Source organism: Miniopterus natalensis, chromosome 17, assembly GCF_054644295.1.
Source record: "Miniopterus natalensis isolate mMinNat1 chromosome 17, mMinNat1.hap1, whole genome shotgun sequence".
NCBI classification, from domain to species: domain Eukaryota; kingdom Metazoa; phylum Chordata; class Mammalia; order Chiroptera; family Miniopteridae; genus Miniopterus; species Miniopterus natalensis.
This window is the reverse complement of record NC_142097.1, coordinates 37,523,952-37,542,658: the sequence shown is the minus strand read 5'-3', so window position 1 is coordinate 37,542,658 and position 18,707 is coordinate 37,523,952. Positions and strand designations below refer to the sequence as shown.

The 18,707-nt window shown below is 37.8% G+C and overlaps 1 protein-coding gene across 1 annotated transcript; it reads right to left on the bottom strand.

Annotated features, from left to right (window-relative positions):
* Positions 1-437: 437 nt before the first annotated feature.
* On the bottom strand, positions 438-18,707 carry PSMD12 (proteasome 26S subunit, non-ATPase 12). Its single transcript, XM_016204710.2, has 11 exons — positions 18,597-18,707; positions 11,996-12,055; positions 11,779-11,907; positions 10,494-10,601; positions 9,013-9,117; positions 7,749-7,898; positions 7,522-7,656; positions 6,836-6,948; positions 5,990-6,164; positions 4,775-4,852; positions 438-3,783 (listed from the first exon to the last, which is right to left on the bottom strand). The coding sequence occupies exons 1-11, from the start codon at positions 18,702-18,704 to the stop codon at positions 3,574-3,576; spliced, it is 1,371 nt and encodes a 456-aa protein (XP_016060196.1). The 5' UTR covers positions 18,705-18,707; the 3' UTR covers positions 438-3,573.

Here is an 18,707-nt window from a genome sequence, read left to right as displayed (position 1 = left end):
TGAGGACAGTTCTTGTGGAATTTGTCATCACGGTCACTGGGGTAAGATTTAAAATATTAAGAGCTTTGCCAGGAATTGGCTCTCTCTGGTCTACCAGACCACTCCTTTGTACATAAACATTGTTTTGGTTTTAAAAGCCAATGTGTAAAATGAGTGAAGGGTACAAAGAAATGCTCTGTACAATTTCCCCTGCATCCATTTTTTAAAGCCAATATGCAGATATAGAATTGAAAACAGGACTAGTACACCCATGTTCATAGCAGCACTAGTCACAATAGCCAAAGGTGGAAAGAGGCCAAGTGGCCGTCAACAGATAAACAAAATGTGGTACATCCACATCATGGAATGCTCTTCAGCCATACGACGCTCTGACACACGCTAGGACACAGATGAACCTTGAAAACATTATGCTAAGTGAAGTCAGACAGACACAAAAGGACAAATATTGTAGGATTTTACTTATATCAAATTCAGAGACAGAAAGTAGAACTTATTAGGGGCTGGGAAAAGATAAACAGGGCTCTCAATCTTATAGAGAGAAAACAGCAATATGAAACTTCTGCAGTCTTCAGGAGATGCCATTCAGTATTTGCAATAGTAATTATTAAGCTCCAAGTTTGAGACATTGTTTTATATCCACTGAAAAAGCTCTAGTATTTCTCTACATCTCAGGAGACACAATAAAACCACACTTTCAAGTCACTAGACTCAAAAACAAAGGCACTGGATAAGTAAGCATCACGCTGTTCCACAACCCTATCTTCACTGATGTCCATGTTCACTTTTTTTCAGAAAAATACTTTAAAAGCCCAACATAGTTCTTTTCTAAAGTGTAGTCCATAGATCAGCTGCATCTGTATCACCGGAGAACTTGTTAGAAATGAAAATCCTTGGGCCCCACCGCAGACTATGGATCAGAAACTCTGGGTGGGAGTCAGGCAATCTGTGTTGTAACAAGCCCTGCAGGTGACTCTGATGTGCACGGAGTTGGACAGCCACTGGTCAAGAGCACAAGCAGGCCTGGCCTGTGCCCAATCCCAAATTAGAAAGAATTCAGGGGGGAAAGTCCAACACGTGCAAAATGTTTCCCCACGACTTAAAAACAGGTTGAGATAACATGATTTTGAAAGAAAAATGAAAATTACCTATGGCTTTTTGTTTTAAACAGTAAGAGAATTAAAAAGAGAAGTTATCTTTTAAAGTATGAGTTTATTCCCCAGATTTTCTTAAATACCCACAAATTAGTGCTTTTCTTGCAGCTATATCCAGGAGCTGAAAACAACTTAAAATAGGAACTTTTATCACACATTTAACACTTGTAAGAGAGAGAATGAAACAGTATGAATTTTAAGATGAGTTTTTCAATGATTAACAAGCACATGGGAACTGAGGATAATTACAGAAACAGCTATTGAACTCTAAAATAAAAACATACGTGATAGAGAAATGGTAAAAAGGTGTTTCATTTAAAAAAAGCTCATCACCTCTCCTGCTGGTTAGTAACCTAATAATGAAAATGATGACACGAGTATTATCTTCTCTGTTTAAAGTAAGGCCGTTCTGTCCGCTTCATGAACACTGGCTCTAGGTCTGAAACCTAAGACAGGATTCTAGGCTTAAAAAAATCTCCAAGTTTACCGCCCTAGGCTAACAGATTCTTTGTGTGACACCAAGAAGTTGGTAATAACTCTTAAATTTGCTTGGACAGGAAAAAATAAGAAATGGATGAGCAGTTAATCAAGTCAAGTAGGACTGGGTCACTGGGACACAGTTACAAGTGGCAGCAAATCAGAACACACAAGGGGCTCAGCTGAGGGTGAGCATGTTAAATAAAGACCAAACAGGAGCATCTGAGGTCTTTACAGCAACGTATTTGCCCGAGGTTTGGCGGATACAAAGGGAATGAGTCCTCAGAAACACGAAGTTAATGAGAAGCTAAATTCAAATAGGCTCCGACTCGATTTACAAATTAACAATACGAAACAATTCTATTTTCTATCTTTTCCATTCAAAAGAAAATTAAAACCATATTCTTACTGCTGGTGTGAACTAATGTCTCTGAACTCGCCATGTTTTTGGTTAGTTCTTAAAGATAAGTGATAGCAGATGCTGATATTATTGTGACCAATACATTAGACTTCTAACGAAAAAAATCAGACCAGTACAGCAGAGGTCCCACAATTGTCCCCAGCCATGGGATCGTGAAATGGGACAATTCAGTGACCATTACATGGAAAATGATGAGAAATGATGTTTCCAGAATGGTTTTCCTCCCTACATTTGTACTTTGAACAAGGAGACCTCATACTTTGTTCATTTAAACATTGTTTTAAATAACCTTCTAACATTGTTTCATTTTTCTCTGAAACAAATCAAATTTTAAAAACTTCTAAAATTTGCTCATGTTAATTGATCTCAGATGTTCCTTTTGACAGTAAAATTACTTTTGTTCAATTCTAAAAAAAAAAGTTAGTACTATACTACATGTTAAGAGTGGCCTGGGTCTTTTTGGGGGGTCATTTTTAAAGTATTTTAGGTTGTTATCCAGTGTTCAAAGGAACTAAAGTTCCTATAAAGAGACAATAAATTTGGAACATTAATGATGTAATCAGACCTAGAAGTTAAAGCCACAGTCTTATAAAAATGATTTTGTGTGTTAAATGGTGCCAACACATCACTTGATTTTGTTCAACAACTGCTCAAGTCGGGGGGGGGGGGGGGGGAGGATAAAAATAAGCTGTGATTGAAGTTTAATTAAAAAAAAAAAGTCTTCATGGCCTACCAAATAGCTCCTCCATAAACACTCAGCCTAGGGACTTTCTGCCACAATACTAAAATACAAATTCTTCACAAATCACAACTCTATCCCAAATGTTCTTCTATGTCCTATGTTGCTTTTAAAATTCTACTAAATAGCCCTGGCCAGTGTGGCTCAGTTGGTTATTGTCCCGTGCACCGAAGGTTGCTGGTTCGATTCCCGGTTAGGGCACATGCCCAGGTTGTGGGCTCGATTCCCAGTAGGGGACATGCAGGAGGCAGCTGATCGATGTTTCCTTCTCTTCTCTTTCCCTTCCTTCCTCTCTAAAAGTCAATTTAAAAATCTTTTTAAAAAACTTCTAAATAATTCATAGGCTTACAACAGAATTTATTTAAAAAAACACTTAAATGACTATCCCATAAAATGTTCAGAAACACAGGTAACCATAGAAAATAAACGTGCATATACTGCTTTTATTATAATTATGGCTGTTAGCTGAATGAAAACAAATAATAGCTAAAAAGGTTCCAAATGATAAAAAAACATTTGGGTAAGTTATGACACAATTTTTTGAGCACTTAGACAATAGAAATGTATTATATTTTTGTACCAATTGCAAATGAAAAGTTAACAATGAAATCAGGGAGTTGAAAGGGGCCTCAAACATATTCACTATATTTTAAATTTTAAGACAAAGGAGCTGAGAATAGGAAAAAAAAAACCCAACATATACACCATAACAGTCTTTTTTTTTTTTTTTTTTTTTAATGACTTCCATTTTAACTCTTCTAAAAGCATTAAGGGCATCGAGACCCTTATTGTAGATTATGTATCATCTCCTCTTTGGCTATGAGGTGTGTAGTTTTGTTAACTAGAGACATCAATGAGTTCAGTTTCTGAGACCAGTCATTTAATAAATTATTTGGATCCTTGGGTCTCTGGAAGTTGATAATTCCTGCCAACCTGTCTACTTTAGCAAAGATGGTCTTGTTTACTACGAGATTCGAGAGAAAAGCCTCCGACTCCTGCAAGAGAGAAAGACAAATTGGATTAAGACCAGATAATTATAGATAATAAACAGAATTTAAGGAAAGCATATTCTAAACTCTTCGTTCAAGAATATGCTGAGCTAAAATTCATTATTTTATGGTTAGCAACTGCTGATTTCCTGTAATAATGTATTTCTTTTCTAGAGTCTAGGGAATGAATAGAACCTGAGTCCACCCAGAGTCAGGGCCAAGTCTGAATCTTCTTCCTGCAAACTTACCACCACAGGTCCTGGGGAAGAGCCTGTTGCCAACAGCAACTTACCTACTCTTTCCTATAGTGCTTTCTCCTGAAAGGCAGTATTACATGGTCAATATGTTTCCAGAAATGCTGGGGTAGGATACAGGCTCTGCTACTTGGCAACCATGTAGCCATGGACAAGGCACTTTGCTTCTAAGGACTATGGTACCCTCATCCAGAACTGAGAAGAGCTAATGAACTAACCAAGAGTCAAGCCTCCACTATTCTTCTTTTTCAGTGAAACTGTCACAACTACTTCTGGTAACAGAAATGGCTTTTCAGACCATTACTGTGCATTTCACTTACTGCCTATCACTTTGGTGTTGTACATTTTATTTTATCTACATGAAACCCAGATCTGAACACAAAATCTCTCTAACAGGTCCTGGGAGCTTTTCAGATGAACTGCAGTCAAGTCTCCCTCATAGCTTTTATTTCTACAGTTCATTGTTGGGAACCTAAATATATTTATTATAGAACATATACCTTGAACTTCAATTTAATCTATGGAAAACTAACATATTAAAGTGATGATTTTAACTAGTACAAATAATATTAACTATAAACTGATATTTCGGCTATTTTTTGGTACTTAAGCAAGCTTGGGGAAACTATTACCTAAACTTAAAATTAAATAAAACAAAACTATTTTTTCACTCAATTTTGTAAGTCCCTTGGTATTGACAATGAATGGCTGCAGTCATTCAAACAAAGGCGCCCACTACGTACATCGACAGACAGGTCCAGGAGCTGGGCCATCCTCCGCATCGTGATCCTCGTGTAGTACTTGGCCATTATCCTAATGTTCTGTGGGGAGGAGAGCAAGAGCACACACAAGTTGTCAGCAAAGTGGAAAGTCCATCTGTCTTCAGAGCCAAATAGGTTTAGTTAATATGTCAGACTTAGCCTGGCCGGGCGTGGCTCAGCAGCTGAGCGTCGACCTGGGATCCAGGCGATCGGGTTCGATTCCCGGTCAGGGCACATGCCCGGGTTGTGGACTCGATCAATGACTCTCTCATTATTGATGTTTCTATCTCTCTCTCTCCTTTCCTCTCTCTGAAATCAATAAGACATATTTTAAAAAAAATGTCAGACTCAGAGCTTTTATTTTTTCCATCGCTCACACTGGAATGATGCTGGTTCTAAACTTCCATAATAAAAGTAAATATTGAAATATTTTGGTTTCCGCAGTTATTTGTAAGTTATTCTGAGTACTCTCCACAACTCTCTTAAAATATATATGGTCAAAATATAGAATTGCCTTAAATAAACTAGTGATTAAAGATTGTAACCAGAGCCCTGACCAGTATGGCTCAGCTGGCTGAAGCTTCTTGAAGGTGGGGCCATGTCTTATTCTCCCATGCGTCTGTCTGGCACACAGAAGGTTCACAGTAAATATGTGCTCTACGAATGAATGTTGGCATAATTCAACCTGTAGTGACGCCAAGAAGGTCAAAGGTCAGGTTTAAGATATGTTACCCATTTCTAAAACTACCAAGTGAGTACCAGATAGAAAACACTCCCAACGGCCATCAACCCTCACATTAAGAAATTCCTTCTGGGCCTGGCCAGGCGTGGCTCAATGGTTGAGCATCGACCTAGGATCCAGGAGATCGTGATTTGATTCCCGGTCAGGGCACATGCCCGGGTTGCAGGCTCGATCCCCAGCAGGGGGCGTGCAGGAGACGGCTGATCAATGACTCTCATCATTGATGTTTCTCTCTCTCTCTCCCTGTCCTTTCCTCTCTCTGAAGTCAATAAAGATATATTAAAAAAAAAAATTCCTTCTGGTATGCGTACTACAAAATTTTGGGTTCTTGAGAGGTGCTCTCAAAACGAAGCATGCTAACACATTTGATTATCAAACATAAAAAATAAAAGCTTATGCTCAGATTCACCAAACTTGACTTCTAAACTGGCATCTCTACCATGCCAGATTCTTACATGTTCAACAACTCTGTTCTTCAAGTCCTTCCACCTTTTTTCACCTTCTTCTGTATAACCAAAAACATCAGTTGCAGGACTTTCCAGAGAACCTTTTCTTAATTCCATTCCATAGTCTTCAACAAGTGTAGACCAACGCATCAACTCCATTGTGGTAAAAAGCTTTAAAAGGTCCCTGTAAATGGTATAAAACTTAATATTTCAAATCTGTAAAATAACTTTCATCCAATAGAATAGCAAGGTTTTAAATACCAACAAAGACCGTTTTTTAAAAATATTTTTATTTGCAGAATAAGAACCGAGTGGATTATTACGAACGTTACCAATTTTGCTACCATTTCCCCACAGTAATTCTGAATACAGCGTTCCTGTGCTTGCCATTCTGCGCTCTCCTATCTTGCATTTGCCAATCTCTGGACTAATGACTGTAACCTTTTGTTATAGATAATGAACCAGATAAAAGAAAAATAGCTTAAAAAAGTAAAAACCCACTGTGCTTATGACAACGTGTACGTCTAGTTTTATATAATAGGTTTTCAGAAGTAGGTACTTCAGAAAAATCACAAAGCCCCAACTACTGAAGGTAAAAACTTCATTAAACAAAAGCTGCTAAAATTAGCTTGAAATAAAACTTCTACTTGATAAGTGGTTTAGAGTGAAGTGTGGAATCATCTCATTACATTAATTTCTAATGCAGAACTATAAGAAACATTTCACTATTATATCTAGTTTTATTCTATAATACAATCTATCAGCAACCAATTAAGTGTACCCTTAGGTTAACCAATTTTTTTTCAAAATGGTGCTTCTACTGAGGTATACTAAACTAATTATAAAGGTACTTACTTATATTTAGGAATTTCTTCTAACTTCTTGTCACCACTTATTCGGTGAACCAAATCTGACTGTTCATTATCAAAAGGAGCCAAGATAACATAGAGGACAACACTTTTCAGAGCCTAAAAAGGTTGTACAACACAACAGGTTATATGCAAGATTAGAAACAAAATGAAAACTTTGTCAGGAACTGAAAAATCAAATAATTGCATATATTCATTTTTAACATTCTACTCAAAAGTCTTAGGAGGAAAAAAAAAACCTTGCCAAGCTGCTCTTTTCATGCCTTTCTGTAATATTTAGTTTTCATAAAATTATTACAGTAAATCTTTGCTAATTTTAATTACTACCTGGGCTATTTATAACAAAATCATATGGAATGAACAAATAAGCTATTTAAAATCGCTTTTGTAAAATAATTTTCCAAAGTAATGCTAGCTCTTTATCTGTAACCTTGTTGGTAGGTGACCTGCTGTACATATTTTTTAATAGTAAGCCTATTTCTTTCAAGGTAATAAATAGAGTATTATCACCATTCGTCCGAATCACTAAGGATAAACTGAATTATCGAAGCAGTGAATACAAGCAGCATTATAACACTGCATATAATTATTGTTCAAGATTATTTCATAATAAAATTTAAAAATGCAGATTGTTCCTACTAAGTGCCAAGGTCAAGTTAAGATTGTCCTTACCTGCTGCCACTTTTCACTCTCTGCCTGTATACAGGGAGTGTCATATATTGCTCTGTAATGCTTACAGATGGACAAATAGGAGCCCTCATGTTGATCCAACTGAATCATTAAGTTATAATACTTCAACTTTAATTTCTGAAAAAAAAAGTTCACAAAATAAATTGCAGTTTATGGGGGTTTTTCCCTAAACAATTTTAAAGTAAATTCATATTGAGAAATATGCTTACCTCTGTATTTTCTTCCTGGAAAAATTTGGTGTTAATCTTCTTGCTGATGATCTGTGTACGAATGTAATCCTTCACAGCTAGGCAGAGCCTCATTTGCTCCAAAATAAACTCCACTCGCTCTTTCTTTTCCATTGACCCATAGGTTTCCACCTAGCAGAGTAAGCCCCCAAATTAATTTGTAATATTTTAAAACTGCAACAAAATTAAATGTATATTAAAATATTCACCCTAGATAAATAATAACAACTTTCACACATTTAGAGAGAGCACTGATGATGACAGAAAAAGCTAGTTTCTTCCAGGAAATTACATAGTAAAATAAAAATTTTCTCTTTGGTGTAAAGTTCTATGAATTGTAACGCATTTATAAACTTGTGTAACCACCAAGATACAGAACAATTCTATCACATCCGAAACCTTGGCGTACTGGGACGATGCTCTAAACAACTGAGCTACCTGACCAGGGTGCTAAGTCACATAACTTTTTTGAATCTCGGTCAGTTTCCTTGGCTGAAAATGGGATAAAAATAGTGTTGTGTGTGGATATTAAATGAGATAATGTATACAGGGAGAACAGGACATGTTTAAATAACAACAACAAAATGAGAATGTATAGAGCACAAGAGCCTTCCAGCCTTATCCCTTCCTTTAGCTAAAATGGACAAGGTACATGATTGAAAAGCTAGAATAATCAATTTAACTTACTGCGGTGCCCTTGAAGGGCTAAAACTGTAAGCTAAATTTTGAGCATAGTTCATGTACATTTTTCTGTTGAGAGTTTATGGTTTTTCTCAGATTTCTTTAGCTCTTTGCTGTCTCATTTTAAGGTCTCTCTTAAAAACTGCCCTGAAACATGGCAAGTTATAAGGCAACTTTTTTGTTAAACCAATTTAGCCTAGAAATTGACCACCAATCAAATATTCATTAAGAATAAAACCAATAATTGCAAATTTCTAAGGTATAAATAAATAGTATGTGAGTTACTGATTTCATTTAAATTGAGGAGAATTAAAAATGTTCAAATAATAGCACGAAATCAAGATTAAGTGTTGATCTTAATTTTTCTTCAGAACTTCTTTAGCAGTTCAATTTATTTGGGATCACAATTATTCTACTTCCAGCTACTTTAATAACCTCATACTCTACTGTCCTCACTCTTAATTTTGGTGCTTTAGAAAAAATAAAGTGCCAAAATATGCTATTTCCACAGGAAAATACTGCTGACCAAACAAAGTTTCACACAGTCTAGAATGCAGCACCTTACCTGTAACTCTTGTAAAATGGAAGCTGCCTCTTTGACGTCACCATTTTGCTCTTTGATAGTTGCTAATGTTTTAGTCAGTCGAGCTCGCTCAATTTCAACATAAATCTACAAAGACAAGATATTTATTATCATCAAAATTCCTACAGAAATGTGTTTAAATTTAAAAGACAACTGAACTGTTATTCAAACTAGGCGTAGAGTATTTATCTTGGTGTCATCGTGCACTTTACCCCCCATGTACAAACGGAGCCGTGTAAGGAACAGAACCACATGCTACATAAATGGCACCGAAAACAAAAAGTACCTTTAAAGGAACTGATTACTGGAAAAATAACACCCTTCACAAAGAGCATATGCAGTCCAGTAGCTACAATTCAACCAATACTCTAAGCTGGTTTATCTTTAAATACAAGGCTAAGGTGGTGCAATATACAGATCTTGTAACACAGAAACCCACACCTGAAACCTACATACCATATTAGCCAATGTCATCCCAATAAATGTAATAAAATAAATAAATACAGGGCTAATTTCTTTAAAAGTATCTGCTCTTGCTAAGTATTAAAGTTACTAGCATTTTTTTGTAGCTATACGTAATATTAGTGGATTTGAAACTTCCAACAAATTAAACTTTAAAAATATAACTACATAGCTTACAGAGCCTAGGAAACTAATGTTCATGCTATAGCTTACCCGTTTAGCCTTTGCCCTGCAGCAACCCCTTTTCCCCACTCAATCCCCCAAAACCTTAATCTCCAATAATAAATGACTTACAGTTCCCTAAATATACTAGGTGTTTTTTACTTTGATATCTTTGTATATTATTTTCCCTATGTGTAAAATGCCCTGTGGACCTTCTATTCATTCTTAAAAAGCCAGCTCAGCCATCATCAACTCCTTGAGGCTTCCCTGGGCACCTCAGCCAGTGAAGCCCTACCTCTGTGCTACAGGGAACTACAGGCACACTGCTACTGTCATGACAGGGCCCAGGAATTATTTCTAGGATTGATCTGAGGTAAAAGAATAGTTCTTGTGCATTTTGGACCTAGCACATTTGGGCCTAACACAGGCCCTCAATAACATTTACTGAACTGAACTGACAGTTAAAAAAACAAAAAGTTAAATACAAGCTAAACTTTTGTCTTCAAATCACAAAAATCTGTCTAGAAAGAAACATATCCACCACAGTCACCATTTTGTACTTGCCCTTTCTTAGAGAAATATGACATTGGGGCATTGGGGGGAAAGGACATCACAGTGAAATTTTGAAAATTAACCTCACACTGGAAATAGTCTAATAATTTAAATATTAGAGTGAAACCTTAGTTATCCCAAACACAGACTTTTCAAGCAGATTTAGGCCAGGGTGAAGAATTAACCTTATTTTTACAAACTAATATAAAATGTCTAAGTATTTAAGTATCTCTGAGTATAAATAAGAGAGTACTTATCACTGTGATTCATGCCAACAGATAACTCACCTTTCCTTCCGTAACCATTCGCAGAGTATCAATTAATCGAAGTTTGATCGGAAGGTCAGTGATTTCCTCAACATAAGTACAGCATTGTTGAACCATTTTGGCAACAGCCTAAAATAATAAAAATTGTTCATTCCTCATACAGGAAAAGTAACTACATTATTGAAGGAAGTGCTGTGGTTAAGGCTGGTCTTCGCCAGCAACTCCACACACTGAGATGCCTCTAAAAGAGCATCAAAACCTCCGACAGCTAAGAAGGAACGAGAACACAGGAACAAATCAATAAAGGCTGGGAAATCCTCAGATGCAAGGCTGTCCCCCTCCCCACTGTAACTGGTGGGCTGATTACACAAAAGGGAAGGTGGAAGGGGCATGTCTTGGAAGGCCTGACTGCTAGCTTTTTCTTCACCTAAGCAGAAATGTATGAAAGAAATGAAAACAGACTAAGGTAAAAATAATAATAATAATGATGATAATGAACAGAGAAAAGCAGAGTTCAACTTTGGCTGTAAGAGCAGTGAAGAAATGACGAGCAGATAAAATGACTAAATAAAAAAGAGTCAGTGGCAGAAGCAGAAGGTAAAACAGTTCCATCATCTGGGTGGGGAGGAGGAGCCACAGTCACCTATACTCATCCCTATAAAATGTGACAGTGAAAGGAGCAGCATCTCTTGCCCACAGTTTCCTCACAAGTAATATAAGCAGGTTGGACGACATTTCCTCCAGTTCTAACATTCCATCTAAGTCAGGGATCAGCAAACCTTTTAAAATGATTATAACACAATTATTTAAAATAATAAACATGAAGATATGGAGCATTGTGGAAATAGAACAAAGCTATATCAACACTTTCACTACAATTTTATAAAAATATGCAAATATATAAAGACTAGAAGAAAAAACAAAAATAAAAGCAGTTATGAGAATATAGACAGAAATTTTTAAAACTCTCTAGAACCCAGCAGGCGTGGCTCAGCGGTTGAGCATCGACCTATGATCCTGGAGCTCGAGGTTCGATTCCCGGTCAGGGCACATGCCCGGGTAGCGGGCTCGGTCCCCAGTGGAGAGTGTGCAGGAGGCAGCCGATCAATGACTCTCTCATCATTGATGTTTCTACCCCTCTCTTTCCCTCTCCCTTCCTCTCTGAAATCAATAAAGATATATTTAAAAAAAACCACAAAAACCCCTTTAGAATGTTATGAAGTTGACTTAACAGATTTAAAACAGATTCACAGAAAGGTTTTCTAACAGTCCTTATGTATTTGTTTTTGTGCAATCATGAACTTACTTGTTTTAACTGACTCCGCCTTTTTGACAAAAGCATAATATTTTCATTAAGTAAATCCCATTCTTTAGCCTCATAGCACATTTTCACTACTGCAACTAAGATACGAGATGTAGACACCATATCAGAAGCCTATAAAAATGAAAATATATCCAAAGTTAATGGAAGCATGTTAAATAAAATTATTAGTAACTGAGGTTTTTCGCTATGATCTACTCACAGTACGGGTCTGTTTTTCCAAAGAGAGAAGGGTTTCAATGACTTCTTGAAGTCTTCCTTCCTAAAACAGAAGATCAAAATGAACAATGAAAATAACACCATCAACACAAAACCAAATAACTAGGTTAAAATGAGACGTTTCTGACAAGAAAAGAAAAACGAAAGCCTATTTTAGAGGAAAAGGACCACTCCATAACCACTTCCGTACTTTTCATGATAGTGCTCGCTTCTCCAATGGGTTCCACAAGGCAGTGGTTTCCAACTTGGGGATCATAAGCTATCTTTAACATTTCAAGTACCTAAGAGAAACTGAATACAGAATGACGATGATTTAACACTTAGGCAAAACATCAAGTCTTTGTTTTGGATTCTAATTTATCAACTCAGTGTGGTAACATCTATTTATCTTGTTCTAAACAGAGATTCTTAACTGGCAGTCTTTAAAGAATAAAAATGGGAAGATGAGTGATTTCTTTATAAATTACCATAACATTTTAAAACATTCAGTTTTGAGGAGAAAATATAAAGGATATTTGGTGGTAAAAAGATAAGAAACCCTGGTTAAATTACTTTAAAAATAAATAACAGCCCTGGCTGGTGTGGCTCATTTGGTTGGAGTGTCGTCCCGCACACCAAAGGGCTGTGAGTTTGATCCCTGGTTGGGCCTCAGGTGGGAGGCAGCTCGCTCTCTCTCTCTCTCTCCCTCCCCCCCACTCCTCTCTCTAAAATCAATAATAAAAATAAGTAAATAAATAACTGTGCTGAAGAGGACTAAAGACCACTTGGTAATACAACACTTGCTATGCCCAAAATCATGATCCCTTTCTGCCTCCTGATAATAACCTCTACCTCATATGCAAAAACAAGACATTCTCCCTGGGACATATTAAGAAATGAAAAAATAACAAAATTCAAATAATATAAACTTAAATGATAATACGCCAGGACTAAAATAAGCCATCCTATTAGGAACCCCGAATTTTGCTAAAAACAAAACCAACCCGCAGCACAAAATCTACATTTATGATACTGATATTAATAACAATAAGTGAACTGGGAGCACTGAGGCAGGTTTTATTTAGAAATTGTTTTTCTAGCTGTAAATAATTTTTTTTTAATTTAATGACATTCAGGGACAGCATATGAATACACTTTTACTGATGAAAGACACGAATTAAACAGCTTTTGAATTAAGGGTACAAGTAACTGGACTTTTCAAAAAATACTGTTTCCGTGTTTCCCAAGGCAACTTTTAAACTATGAACTTTCTATGCAGCAGAATATGTACTGCAAAGCCATTGTTTGAATTTATTTTAATGGTATCTGAAACATGTACAATTACTAACATTTTAACAATGTTTCCTATGCAAAGGGGAGCACCAGTTCTGAGAGTGCTATAGATTACATATACAGCAAATGCTGGCTGAAGAACAGAAACCACATCTATGGCCCTGGCTGGGTGGCTCAGTTGGCTGGAATGTTGTCCCACACACCAAAGGTCACAGGTTTGACTCCAGGTTGGGGCGCATACGGCAGGCAACCAATAGATGTTTCTTTCTCACATCAATGTTTCTCTCTCTCTCTACCTCTCTCTCTTCTCTTCTCTCTCTAAAATCAATAAACATATCCTAGGGTAAGGGCAAAGATAAATAGATAAACAAACAAACAAATAAATAAAAAAATCTATAAGTTCTCCAAAGTAAAGGCTAATGAATAATAAAATATCAAAGAATATTAGAACTGGAAAGACTGGCAGACATTATTTAATCCAATCATCTTACTTTAGAGAGTAAAAGAACTGAGGGAGCAACCAGCTCAGCCACAAAACTAACCAGCAGAACCAGAGCCCAGGGCTCTTATTTCCTGGTCCAATGTTCCCTTCACTAAACTAAACAATATTAGTTTAAATCAAGCTTTTGCTGCCTTTGCTTTGATCAAAGTAATCTCTGTAGGGAAATGGTTACCATCTGGCAACAAAATGTAGTGCCAAAATAGTTAAAATGCAAAATAACTGTTTATTCATGGTCACTTCCTGTTGCTTTTCCAATTACTGTTAGTCACATGACTGTGATAGACCGAGTATAATTTACTATATGGCATTCAAATTCAGAACTATGGTTTTCAAAGAACTGAACCCTACATGTTTGAGGGAATCACATACTGCTCTAGAGCAATGGTCTGCATGTATCAATGAAACATTAAATGCCACCTTCTCACAAAGATGTTCTCAGATAATGCTCTCTAAAATCAATAGTCACTCAGCACCTCCTTTAACACTCAAGTCCACTGAGTTTCTTCTTTGCAATGACCCCCAACTCTGTTCTATTTTAATGTTTACTGTCTTTGTAATCTCACTAGAATGCAAACTCTCTAAGAGCAGGGACAGTGTCTATACTGTTGACCACTGTAGTTCAATGCTCTGTACCTGGACAAGCACATAATGTTGCTTCTATAGATATTATGGTATATCCCTTTATACCTGTGCCAGTTATTAATGTGCATGTCTTACCTCCTAAGTGGTCTGTAAGTTCCTCTAGGGCTGAACCTCGTTTAACTAATTGTTGTTCCCCTCACACCAATTGCACATAGTATGCACTGAATGTCTTGACATTGACCTTAACTATTCAGTTGATCTTAATGGCTTACAATTCCTGATTCTTACTATCACAGTAAGTAGAATGTGACAAGTTATATGGCTAACAACTCAGTGCTACTTGAGGGAGATTACCACTAATTTCATTAAATACAATTCCCAATTCTCTAATCATCCCACTTTCCACCCCCTACCTTCTATGTTCAATCCTATGCTAAACATCTTCCTCCTTCCTTCCCTATCTAATCACAAGTTCTTGAAATTCCACCTCCTCAATGCTGCCTTTCAACTCAGAGGAACAAGATGGCCAGAGCTATCAAAACCAACTTGTTGGAACATGTGACTTTTGTGAATCATTTTTCTCATTAAAACAATCCTTGCAAATGAGATAAATGACTAAGGAGTTTGTTTAAGATCAGTACGTGTGGGGTATCTGTAAGTTCTGTATGCCTATGTTCATCCTTTAACTCCCAACTGGATATATGCCTGGAACATAACATGAACATAATCATCATAATCATAGCTAGCATTATATAGAACTTACACAGCAGTAAATATTAGTTATTATTATTTGCTAGGTGAGTGTCAGGACACAGAAACAGAACTGTACCAGGTCATAATTGTAGGAGATTTGAATGGCCTAGATTTGGCAATTTGACTACCCAGATCTAGACTTCATTCCACCTTTTGAAGGCTTCTGCCACACATGGTTTTCTCACCTGATACATCCTTATCAGTCTCTATACACATATAATTTTCATCTTCAAATGTCTTTTACATTAAAAATAAAAAGTTTCTTGCCGGACTGGCATGGCTCAGTGGTTGAGCATCGACCTATAAATCAGGAGGTCACGGTTAGATTCCAGTCAGGGCACATGCCCGGGCTGCAGCTCGATCCCCAGTGAGGGGCGTGCAGGAGGCAGCCGAGCGATGACCCTCCTCATTGATGTTTCTCTCTCTCTCTCTTCCTCTCCCTGAAATCAATAAAAAAAAAAATAAAAAAAAAATAAAATAAATAAAAAGTTTTTTAAGGAAAGTAAGCACAAAAGTGATAGTCCCTTAAAGAGGTTGTGGTATGTGGCAGAAAGAACACTATGTGTGTTCCCAGGAGACCTGAGCCGGATCCGGCTCTGCTGTAGACCACTTCAGCTGCCTGAACCTTAGTTTTCTCACAAGTAAAATGAAAAACTTTCTTCAGTTTTGATGGGTTCAAAATAAAAAACAAAACAATGTATGCTTAAACGTTCCATATGTTCCAATGTAGAAATGCAATGCTAAATAAGTATTTTCTTATGTTTAACAGAATGGTTAGAAAAATAATATAAAATGATGAATAAATTGCAAAACAGAGAGACATACCTTTAAAAAAGTTAACTAGGACTGTAAGACAACCATCTAACCCAAAAGTTAAAAGCTGTGGGTCTATATAAATAAAAACCAAATACCCCACCATCTCCAAGCTCTCCCCTCCCCCCAATAAAGGCAATCTACACCTACACCTTGTTTTGTTCAACTGGTGTGCTGGCTTAAAAAAAACCCACAGAATCCAAGTGCCTTTAATTTTATTTAGTTTAAAAGGCCCCAACATTCCCTATTTTAAACATTTCTGTTCCATCTGACAACTAAAATGACATCTGGCTAGAGTTGCAAATCTTTTCAACTGTCTTGTACATAACATCCTGAATAAATGCCACACATATAATCACTAGAATCGTAGTAGTGAAATATTTTTTCTTATTAGCCTATAACCTACTTGAACCTACTTGAGGGTAAGAGCTTTTCTAATAATCTTTATACCCTCCACAATGTCTAGCAATGACTAGGTCTTGCACACAGTAGACTATCAGAAGACATGGATAAAGGGAAGATTTTTTTTTCTCCCAGGTCTCAGTTCTAGAACAGCTGTACTTTTTAAAAAAATTTATTCATTTTCAGAGAGAGAGGAAGAGGGGCAGAGAGAGAGAAACATTGATATGAGAGTGAAGCATCAATCAGCTGCCTCCTGTACACCCCCTCCCTAACCCTGGCATGTGCCCTGACAGAGATTCAAACTAGCAACCTTTTGGTGCAGGGGACAACGTCCAACCAACTGACCCACAATGGCCAAGGCTAGAATAGCTGTACTTCTTTAAAGGAAATGGTTTCTTCTTTATGGACCCTGTCATTCTACTAATTCCAAAGTGGTAGTTCAGGGGTGACTTTGGCCTGTAGGTATGTTTTATTTCTCCCTCAAAATAGAAGAGTTGACAAGGCCTCGCCTCCATCCGCAACTGGCAACGGTTAACTGGAGGCAAAGAGTTATTGCCCTTTTCCCTGGGCAAGTGTTCAGAAGTTCAGGTTTTCCTTACACATGGCACACTAAGCAGGACAGCATGGTGAGAGCACAAGCTCTAGAATACATCTGCTGGATTTGCATCTTGGCCCCATCACTTTACTACCTGTATGACCTCGAAGCACGTGACTCAACTTCTGCCTGCCATCTATGAAATAATAACAACAACAACAACGACAATACCTATCACATAGGGCTAAGGTGAGGAGCAAATGAGTTAATGCATGTAAGCATTTAGAAGAGTGCCTGACACTGCAGAAACTACTCCATAAATGTCAGCTATCGTTATCTCTCTGGCACTACAGGTGTTTGAATTTTCCAACCCTTAAGTAACTGATGATGTTTCTTTACACTCCACTAGAAAGCTCAGAGATGAATTTACAGTTCCCCTCCATATAATGTACTGAACCTATTACATGTATATCAACTTAATCATCTTTCCCTATCCTTGTTTTTTATAAAGCCCCATGAAGTTCTCTTTTGGAAAAAAACGGGGGTGAGCATTAAAAAGGGTTCTTTCTGAAACTAAACGTGAAGTATTAGCTGACACTCCTCCTGTCCGTGAACTTGTTTCACTTTAATGGACTTACATAGTAAGCTCTGTAGGGAACAAAACAACCCTATTAGTGAATGCATCCCAGGTGGATAGCAATAAATGTCTGTGGCTGGAGACTGATCAAGGAACTTAATGAGCCCTGAGCATAATGAGGCCTTAGCAACAGCCCACGATGGAGCTGATTCAACAACCACCTATACCCTAGTCAGACACACCAGGTTTTGAACCCCTGGTTCTACCTATTAATAACTGTAACGTTTGACAAACAACTCTGAGCCTTGGTTTCTTTATATGTAAAATGACACAAAGTTGCCTGACACATCGCAGGGGGCGTGACAAATGTGTGGATGAAGTTAAATTTCTATCCTATGGGAGATAAACTGGGCTAAACTACTATTCAAGAACTCCTCTAATTAGGTTATTCTGCACTTTAGTGTCTATTTGTCTTTACTTATGTAGTTCCCGCTGCAGGAATGACTCCTTCCCAATCTTAATCATTCTTCAATGCCCAACATGAGCATTCACTTCTCTGTAAAACCATCCCTTATCCCACCAGTAAGAATGAACAGCTTCCTTCTCTGTGTTCCAGTAACACTCTGTTTATACTCGTATGGCATTCATCGCCAGGCATGACTTGTCTAATTCGTTATGTACACGAACTCCCCCAGGACAGAAATCCTGTGTTAATCACCTCGTACTATCACTTTCCTAGCCCCTTTTCCTGGCCAAAGGCCAGGCACATCGCCACGATCCATAAACAACTTGACATAAATTGATTCCGCAGTAGAACGAAACTCCCTGATCCAGCATGAATGCTGACGCGGCCTTAACCCAAGTAAATGTTAAACAGTATCCAAGAAAAAGCAAAAAGTACTATCCGGCCCCAACTCCTACCGGGAGGAAGTGACCATCTGTCCCGGGGAGGGTCTGGAAGGCTGTATGCACCAGCATACCCCGCCTGGAGCCTCCCTGATCAGGTGGACCTGGGGTGTCCTACTCAGGCAGGCCCAACCCGGGCAGGGGATGCGCGCTTCAGCCCTAAGGCCCCCTGAGGCCTAAACAGGCTCAGCGCCGTGACTCAGCCCCTGGCGCCCGCCAACAGACAGCCGGCCTCCCCTCACCTTGGCCAGCTTCTCGCACTCGGGCAGTCGCTGATCCACCGTGGCGCTGTAGTCCACCTCCATCTTGACGATTCGCCCATCAGCCCGCTCCGAGCCGCCGTCCGCCATGGT